General features: G+C 43.7%; 1 protein-coding gene across 1 annotated transcript in view; it reads left to right on the forward strand.

The window, feature by feature from the left end:
- LOC132892041 (polypeptide N-acetylgalactosaminyltransferase 5) overlaps positions 1–5,949 on the forward strand; it is a 52,912-nt gene extending 46,963 nt beyond the window's left edge. The window contains exon 10 of the mRNA XM_060930362.1: positions 4,748–5,949. Coding sequence (XP_060786345.1) covers positions 4,748–4,888 — 141 coding nt within the window. The 3' untranslated portion in view covers positions 4,889–5,949. The remainder of the gene's footprint in view (positions 1–4,747) is intronic.
- The last annotated feature ends 4,266 nt before the right edge of the window (positions 5,950–10,215 follow it).

Here is a 10,215-nt window from a genome sequence, read left to right on the forward strand (position 1 = left end):
GAACCCACTGGTCAAACAACGGTATTTATGCAATGTATCGGTTTCATTGGCAGAAAAACGGCCCCAGAACATGTTTACCAGTTGGTACAGTGTTCCTCTATACCTCTGGTCATTGTGGCCAAACAACTCAATCTTTGTCTCATCTGACCATAAAACTTTCCTCAAAAAGTCCTTTTCTGTGATCAGCTGCAAACTTAAAGATTTTGGAGCAGAGGCTTCTTTCTTGAATGGTGATGTAAAACTCACTTGACTGTAGTAGACACTCACTACGTTTACATGCACATAGAGAGAATCGAATTTCTGCCGTTGCTCGACTGAAATCGAAGTTCAAAATGCCATGTATACACCTTAATTCGGCTGAAATTGAACCGAACTTGATTTCTCGGAATTGAGCTACACGACCTAGTTTATGCGATTTCTGCCGAGCTACTTTGTGCATGTATACCCTATCGAGCTAGTTGTCGAGCTACTTCCGGAAGTGACGAGTGACGAGACCACAAGCGGGAAACACAACAGCCTCGGTCGGCATGACAACAGTAGTAGCGAGCAGCAGAAGAGGTCAGGAGGAACAAACGAAGAAGAGAAAATGGCGATGTAGAGCTCTCTGAAGTGTGGGTGGAGCACAGAGGACGGCAGGACAAAGCTTCTGGTACTAATAGGCTTTTTATTGTCAGACTTTTCAGTTTAACAGCCTACTTTTATTCTTGAGAGAAAAACACACACACACACACACGCGCGCTGTGTTCTAGTCCCGGGATGAGCTCTCCCCTCTGCTCTCCCTCTGCCTCCTTAAATAGGGCGCGGTTACTGGGAAGACACACAAACACAGGTTAATTACCGTCAGGTGAAGTGATTCTGCCACTCACCTTCCCTGGCTCCGCCCTCCTGTCACAGACCGGCGCTTGACCACGCCCCCACTGCCACAGGCAAGCAGAAACGTGCACTTCTGGAGCAATGAGGAGACAGAGTTCATGCTCATTCAGCTTAAGGAGGTGAATATATTAAAATTTCATGGACGGGAGAAAAACGCGCAATGGAGAACACGGAACTGATAACTTTGTTTACACTCTTGAATAGCTCTTCTTCATGACGACAACCGGAAGTGTACCAACACGATGGGGCATGTTGCGCCACCTGTGGCTCGGGTGCACAATGCACCTCACACAATAGCCCGATTTCATTGTGTGCATGTAGGATTGGATTTCTCTGGCACCCTGCTGGGACCTTCAGCTCGATTACCGACAGCAGCTCGATTTGGATGTGCATGTAAACGTAGTCAGTGTTCCAGCAGCTTCCAGTTCATGGCAGACCTATGCCTTGGTGGTTCCTGGGTTGCTCTTTACCATCGGAATCAATTTCCTCTCAGCTGAGGGTGACCATTTGAGTCTTCTTCCTGAAAAATGGTTTGGCAGAGTGGCTACACCTCACAATAACTTCTACTTGTATCGAGTTGATTGAACCGATCTTGGTATCTGCAGTTGTTTTAGAAAAGGCTCCAAGAAATATTCCTGAGTTGTGTAAATCTATAATCCTGTTTTAGATCAGTGTTTTAAATTTCGGTTGAGCCCCTCTTTGCTACTTGGAAAAAAAAATTCAGTCATTCCAAAAAATTGGATTCAGTCATGAAATTACACATTTCTTTTTTTAGACACAGCTTGGATTTGCATTACATGGAGCAAATAGGCATCCATTTTAGCCAGTGTTTCAGCACTGAGTCGTGCATGATGCAGTGTCATTTGGGCCATCGTTACACTACAGTGTGGGTCTAGTATTGCTGGTTTAGTTTTATGGGCCACTTCAATATAATTTTTGCAAGTATAAGGGGGTAAAAGAAATGAATCGTTATTATATAGTATTATGGGCCATATTTGTCTTCACACCATCGTATTGTTCACCTATGGTATATGGATGCATTTGCCCCAGTGTTGTAGTCGAGTCACTAAATCTCAAGTCCGAGTCCGAGAACAAGACTCCATCCGCACCATTTGACGGTGGCTGTTGCTGCCTTTATGTGAAAGCGTCTCTGCTACTATGTTGGACTAACGTTACTGCTCGACTGCCCCATTTTAGTGAACAGACTACAAATAAAAAGCTTGTTCATCGCTCAGCAAGCCCCGCCCACTATCAACAGGGCAAATAACATGAGAGGGGGTTAACACTAGCTAGTTCATCGCTCAGCAAGCCCCGCCCACTATCAACAGAGCAATGAACATAGCTTGTCACTTCCTTCTCTGGGTGGAGTCTTACCAAATGACGATTGAAGTTCAAGGTTGTCCCCGTCGTCTCCTCGATAGTTCTTTTACAACCCCAATTCCAAAAAAGTTGGGACAAAGTACAAATTGTAAATAAAAACGGAATGAAATGATGTGGAAGTTTCAAAATTCCATATTTTATTCAGAATAGAACATAGATGACATATCAAATGTTTAAACTGAGAAAATGTATCATTTAAAGAGAAAAATTAGGTGATTTTAAATTTCATGACAACAACACGTCTCAAAAAAGTTGGGACAAGGCCATGTTTACCACTGTGAGACATCCCCTTTTCTCTTTACAACAGTCTGTAAACGTCTGGGGACTGAGGAGACAAGTTGCTCAAGTTTAGGGATAGGAATGTTAACCCATTCTTGTCTAATGTAGGATTCTAGTTGCTCAACTGTCTTAGGTCTTTTTTGTCATATCTTCCGTTTTATGATGCGCCAAATGTTTTCTATGGGTGAAAGATCTGGACTGCAGGCTGGCCAGTTCAGTACCCAGACCCTTCTTCTACGCAGCCATGATGCTGTAATTGATGCAGTATGTGGTTTGGCATTGTCATGTTGGAAAATGCAAGGTCTTCCCTGAAAGAGACGTCATCTGGATGGGAGCATATGTTGCTCTAGAACCTGGATATACCTTTCAGCATTGATGGTGTCTTTCCAGATGTGTAAGCTGCCCATGCCGCACGCACTAATGCAACCCCATACCATCAGAGATGCAGGCTTCTGAACTGAGCGCCGATAACAACTTGGGTGGTCCTTCTCCTCTTTAGTCCGAATGACATGGCGTCCCTGATTTCCATAAAGAACTTCAAATTTTGATTTGTCTGACCACAGAACAGTTTTCCACTTTGCCACAGTCCATTTTAAATGAGCCTTGGCCCAGAGAAGACGTCTGCGCTTCTGGATCATGTTTAGATACGGCTTCTTCTTTGAACTATAGAGTTTTAGCTGGCAACGGCGGATGGCACGGTGAATTGTGTTCACAGATAATGTTCTCTGGAAATATTCCTGAGCCCATTTTGTGATTTCCAATACAGAAGCATGCCTGTATGTGATGCAGTGCCGTCTAAGGGCCCGAAGATCACGGGCACCCAGTATGGTTTTCCAGCCTTGACCCTTACGCACAGAGATTCTTCCAGATTCTCTGAATCTTTTGATGATATTATGCACTGTAGATGATGATATGTTCCAACTCTTTGCAATTTTACACTGTCGAACTCCTTTCTGATATTGCTCCACTATTTGTCGGCGCAGAATTAGGGGGATTGGTGATCCTCTTCCCATCTTTACTTCTGAGAGCCGCTGCCACTCCAAGATGCTCTTTTTATACCCAGTCATGTTAATGACCTATTGCCAATTGACCTAATGAGTTGCAATTTGGTCCTCCAGCTGTCCCTTTTTTGTACCTTTAACTTTTCCAGCCTCTTATTGCCCCTGTCCCAACTTTTTTGAGATGTGTTGCTGTCATGAAATTTCAAATGAGCCAATATTTGGCATAAAATTGCAAAATGTCTCACTTTCGACATTTGATATGTTGTCTATGTTCTATTGTGAATACAATATCAGTTTTTGAGATTTGTAAATTATTGCATTCCGTTGTTATTTACAATTTGTACTTTGTCCCAACTTTTTTGGAATTGGGGTTGTAAATGAGCATCTTATAAAACGAAACTCTGACATCACAAGAAAGGCATGCAACTTGAAAAGACAGGGAAAGATTCAAAGCACATGGACCAATAATTGAAAAATATTCAAACTTTTTTGGAATCGGGGTTGTACATATGGAACACACAGCAGTGCATTTTTCCCCACTGCACGTCTGTATAAGCAAAGCGGACAATCCTAGAGGCGTCTCTCCAGGCATTTTCGCGCCATTAACGTTAGTTTGTTCCTGAACATGACGTATGGACAGGTGAATGTGCATTCTCTTGCACAAAATTAGTATAAAAATTAATGTAGATGTAAATATAAATATGCCAAATTATTATGGCGTGTTATAAAAAAAAATATAAAGAAAAAAATCAGAGTCCTCGTCTCCAATTTACAAGTCCGAATGCAGTTAATGCACGAGTCCGAGTCATCAGTGCTCAAGTCCAAGTCGAATCGCGAGTCCTTAAATTTGGGGCACAAGTCGGACTCGAGTACTACAAGCCTGATTTGTATTAAATCTCAGATATAGGTAAGAACATGACATGAGAGGTGTTGTTTGTAATTTTAAAAGGAAATTAATTTAAAGTAATTATGCAAACTTATGTTTACTCACAGTTTGCCATATGGCCATATTCTTTTATAAATACAAACTGAAGAAATTGTCATATTAATTAATAAAATGCATTAACGCTAATTAAATATGTTAGTGAAGTCTGACACAGAAGCAGTTTTAATGATGAATTATACTCTTGTTAATTTATTAGCTTTTGGTCTGTTTTTCCTGGTGTGTGCAAAGGTTTGAGTGTCTTCCTTCATTGTGTGTGTGTGTGTGTTAGGCAGAGCATCTGATCGCTGAGACACATCCTCAACGTATGTGTCTGGAAGCAGAACCTAACGGAGACACCATCTTCCTAAAGACGTGCAACACATCCAGCTCCTACCAGAAATGGCATTTCACACACTACTACGCACAGTGAGCCACGGAGACGCACGGAGTTTTTCATCTCCCTTTCTTCAGGATGAAGACGTTATGTTACATAGTGTTTAAGTGAAGTATGGACAGATGCATGCAGAGATGTGTAATTTTGGTTAAAAAGTCTGTTTTAAGGGTTGCTGCAGTAGGTTTAATTTTATTATGAATATTTGTTTGTTTTCGCCGTGGATAAATTCGAAAGCAGTTACACCACATGGTTTCGGGGACAATTTTGAACTTGATGCACTTCTTGTTCTGCTTGGTTGAAATGAGCACAAGCATTTGAAGTGCCTGGTTTTAAAAAAAAAAGGTAGAGAAAAGTGCATGTTGCACATCCAGTGGTACTTGAGTCATATAACAGTTGACTGTGGTAGAAAAATTCATTATTATGACACAAACCTGGTACGTTACACAAGGCATGCCGATCATAATAAATTTTTTTTTCCCCAGCAATTAAATATAGATTTAACATCAGCAATAAGCAGTGTGTTATGCTGTACACATTCCCTGTGGACACTAGAGGGCGCTGTGTACAATGTTTCTAAATAATGTTTGGTTTTTTTGATCTGCTCAACCTTTATTTTTTTTCTTCCAGGTGATTCTGGATGTTTACAAAAATCAGACTGACTTTTTTTTTTATTTTTTATTAAACCTGTTCTTTTTAATAAAGTTCTGTATGAATAACTATAGGTGGTTATAGTGGTTTAGGATTTTCAAAACAGTGCCATTTCAAAAATGATTGATTTAATACTGTGAGAGTGTTTGTGCTGCTCACCTGCTGAAAGAACTTATGGGGACGTCGTTATTATCATCACCGAAACTCCCAACTATCTGTAGTGTCATTACATGACATTACAGGTGTTTAGCAGACGCTCTGATCCAGAGCGACATACAACATACCCAGAGGGTTAATGGTTTGGTGCCTTGCTCAAGAGCACTTCAGCCATTCCTGCTGGTCCAGGGAATCAAACCGGTGACCTTTTGGTCCCAAAACTGCTTCTCTAACCATTAAGCCATGACTTCCCCATGTATTTAAGTATCCTATAAACTTATTCTCTACAGCAAGTCAGTGGTTGTGTCTCGTATCTTCCAACAACATGTCAAAATGTATCAAGAGAGTCCGTATGGACTGGAGTTGAAATTGTGACGTGACGAAAGGGAAGAGGATAGTCTATAGATTATCTTCAGTAGATCTAAAACGTGGGCGGCACGGTGGTGTAGTGGTTAGCGCTGTCGCCTCACAGCAAGAAGGTCCGGGTTCGAGCCCCGGGGCCGGCGAGGGCCTTTCTGTGTGGAGTTTGCATGTTCTCCCCGTGTCCGCGTGGGTTTCCTCCGGGTGCTCCGGTTTCCCCCAAAGTCCAAAGACATGCAGGTTAGGTTAACTGGTGACTCTAAATTGAGCGTAGGTGTGAATGTGAGTGTGAATGGTTGTCTGTGTCTATGTGTCAGCCCTGTGATGACCTGGCGACTTGTCCAGGGTGTACCCCGCCTTTCGCCCGTAGTCAGCTGGGATAGGCTCCAGCTTGCCTGCGACCCTGTAGAAGGATAAAGCGGCTAGAGATAATGAGATGAGATCTAAAACGTCTAAAAACCCGTTAATATTGCAGGTTTTTGTGGTCTAAAAATGAAATCATGTCTTTTTCCACCTTTAATATGATCTCGCAACCACCACAATTAAAGTGAACAACAAATACAAACATTTTAACATTTCAGGAAAATATTTAAAGGCTCACTCACAACCCGCCATACATGCTACTACGGGCAGTCTATGGTAAAAAAAATTTGGCAAAACCATGATTGAGACATGCACGACACTTGCGTGTGTTCAGCACTGTAGAAGGTTGCAGACTAGCCGTGGAGACTTTTGGTCCTGCACATGCAAATTCTACGGGTCTTGTGAAAAATCAAGAACGCATACGCTATCAGGGTACCCCCAGGATTGTTAAACCAAAATTTAAGACTTTTTAAGACTTTTTTAATGCCATTTCAAGTGAAAATTAATACCTTTGTTGCACTCATTAGGGAAGAATAAATCATATTGAGCACCAGATTAAACCTCAAATAATTACTATTTATGAGTGTTTGAAATAACAAAATTACATTTATTAAAATAATCAATCAGAATTCATTCTACTCACACCCCCTGGACACCATGCAGAGGAGAGCACCCCCATGTAAGTCCAGACAATCACCCCTCATATACACACACACACGCCAGAGAAGCATTCAAAAGACAAAAAGAATAGTATAGCTATAATAGTATAGTATAGCTGCCTGCTTCTGAATTGTGGATGCAAACGAAATATGTTTACCACTTTTCATGTGAGAATCCAGAGCTGTAAGCCCCATTGTCCCTAGTTGAAAGTTTTTTTTTTACACAAAGTGCATAATGCCTCACGGTCATTATTTGGAACCCCCTTAACCCAGGCGTATTTAGGCCCCGGTCACACCGCCCGAACTTTGCTGGAGCGTTCCTGGAGCGGTGAAAAAAATTCATCACCGCTCGTAACCGTTCACCACCGTTTAACAAAAGTTGGCCCCCGTTAAAGCAACGCCGTATACGCTCGGCCACCGCTGATGTTTCTCGAGGGGCCCTCCTACCGCTCCAAAAGTTTTGAGCTGCACAAAATATTGCGAGCGGTGAGGAGGGGGCAATTTTCCGCTCCACCAACGCCCAGTCAAAGTTTGGCACCGCTAGACGCAAGTTCGTGGACGCTTGGGTCCGCTAGGCCAACGCAGAAATCTTGAACACTGGACCACCGCTGCTTCGCCAGCGTTGCCCGGGCGGCGATTAAACGTTGCACAAACTTCGGTGGAGCGGTTGTAAGCGTTTTACGAGCGGACACGGGGTTGCTGGAACGGTGTCGGGCGTTGAAGCAGCTATCCATGGCGGCGATGAACTTTGGTTTGGCGTTGGTATAGAGGTGTCGGAGCGGGAGCAGAATTTGGCTATAAATACGGGAGAAATGGACCAGGAGCTCATTTGGAATCGAGCTGCCGTTGAGTTCAGACCTCATCTATATCGAATTTGCTCAAAGTTACAGTAAAACTGTATCACCATGGATGCTGAGAGACTTGCTATGATTGGTGCTAAACCAACTTTATACCCCCGCCGAGCCAAAGCCCGCATGCGCAGAACTCCGCTATACCGACGCTCGCGTCACTGCTAAACCAACGCTAAAGCAACGCCGGCTTCAGCGGTGCACCGCTAAGCCAATGCCCGTGTTTTCGATTTTTTTTCCCATTTTGTGCGCGGTGACGAGCGTTGTCGAAATTCGGCCCCCCCTCCCTACCGTTCAAGGAACGCTCCAGCAAAGTTCGGGCGGTGTGACCGGGGCCTTAGGGTCGAGCGGCCACTTCGGGTTGAATCTGCACTTCCCCATGCTCTCTCCCCCTCACCCTCTCTGCTCTATGCGCCTGCTGCTCTCGTTTCGTGTGAACCCTTTACGGCGCGGCGTGAATTTCCCGCTGTTTGCGTGTGAACGCCAGGGCAGCGCAAAACATTTTAGATTTTGCTTCATTTTCATCACAGAGAATTTAATCTAGGTTACGCAACGATGTTAGACTTTCTTTGGAAAATTAAGACCTCCGTGGAAAAAATTAAGACTTTCAAGATGAAATTTAATACTTTTAAGGCCTTAATTCTGGAAAATGAAATTCAATACTTTTTTAATACTTTTAAGACTCCGCAGGTACCCTGGCTATGTACGGGACCCGTACTCCTTTTGTACGCCTGAACCAAGTCAGCAGCGCGGCTAGTAGGGGCTTTCCAATGACAGTAAGATGTACGGGTGACGCACGGTCATTGTACGAGTGACGTGCCTCAGAAGTACTACACAAGTACTCCACACTTGCTATTTGTGCGGTCCCCAAGACAGAAGTACATTTCACTTTCTACCCCTATGTGTGGTGTGCGCACAGCACACGAGAGGCAAGACTCTGGGTATATATATTGGGGAGGAACCAAGGAACCGATCATGTAACATGTAGCATTGTAGAAGGGAAGAAGATGGCTGTCGCCATACCGCCACAATGACTGAGGGAGTTGGACCCTTATAGGCAGATGATAGAAGCTGAGGAGCAGCACGAAGCGATATTGTTCTTCAGCCAAAAGACAGATGCAGAATGCTGCAGACACGCTGGTTTTATACCCGCTCCTGGCTTGCGTCACACGCAAGTCATGAGTGATTGTTACATGCTAATCACGTGCATCACGCATGCTTTCACAAGTGCGGCCCGTACTCCTAGCGCAGGAAACTGGCAAAATGCAAGTCGCACACACTCTACACTCACCGAACACGCACTTATAATGTGCATCAAACATGCGCTTTCCATGGGCTAGCAGCGCAATTTTTCCCATGCCTCGAGGAAATCAGGCATGCAACCTGTACTTGACAAATACTTTGCCTGTACTCCTCTCCCAAACTTTCCCCTGGGTTCACCATGACCCTGCGGCACGGCTGTGAGCTACCAAGCCCTGCGACCTGTGAGTGTGGCATAAGACTAGCAGGTTACCCGGCGTTGTCCGGGTTTTGCAAAATTCTGGGTTGCCCCCAGACTTCCATGTCAAATTTGTTGAAGATCCATCAAGAAATGGTGATGTTAACCCAAGACAAACAAAAGTCCAAAGATCCACCACACGGGGCCCACCGGGGACCCCCTGGGGCCCAAATATGGAATTTCTGAGTTTTGCCAAATTGTGGCTATCTCCTGTACCTACGAGCCAAGCTTAGTGAAGATCTGTCGAGAGTTTGTGTTGATAAATGTAACGTGAAAGGCATTGAGGGAGGGGATGGGTGGATGTTGTGCCCCCCAGGGACCTCCCTGGGGCCCATACATGAATTTTGTTTATCTGCAAAATTTCGAGTCATCCCAGGACCTACTTGCCAAATTTGGTGAAAATCCATCGAGAAATGGCGATGTTAGCTCAAGACAAACAAACAAACTTTGCCGTTTATTATATAGAAGAATTACTAATACTTGTTAAATATATTTTGCTTGCAATACAGCACTCTATCAACTTAGCATATCCTGATTTGGTCATTTTTATTCTATTCTTTCGTGCAAAAATGCTCCAGGGCTATCAAATTGCAAGGGGATCTTTTATGCACAGCCCTCTTCAGGTTGTTCCACTGGATTTTAATGGTATTTTTAGATTTTGGGCCATTCCAAAATATTGATGATCATCTTCTGAAGCCGTTCTTTTGTTGACTTTGTGCTTTGGGTTGGTATCATGCTTAGAAGGTCAAATTTTTCTTCATCTCCAGCTGTCTAACAGAGGCCTGCAGGTTTTGTGCCAAAATAGATTGCTCAGCTGAAGAGAATCAGCCT

This window comes from Neoarius graeffei, chromosome 9 (genome assembly GCF_027579695.1).
Source record: "Neoarius graeffei isolate fNeoGra1 chromosome 9, fNeoGra1.pri, whole genome shotgun sequence".
In the NCBI taxonomy this organism is placed as follows: domain Eukaryota; kingdom Metazoa; phylum Chordata; class Actinopteri; order Siluriformes; family Ariidae; genus Neoarius; species Neoarius graeffei.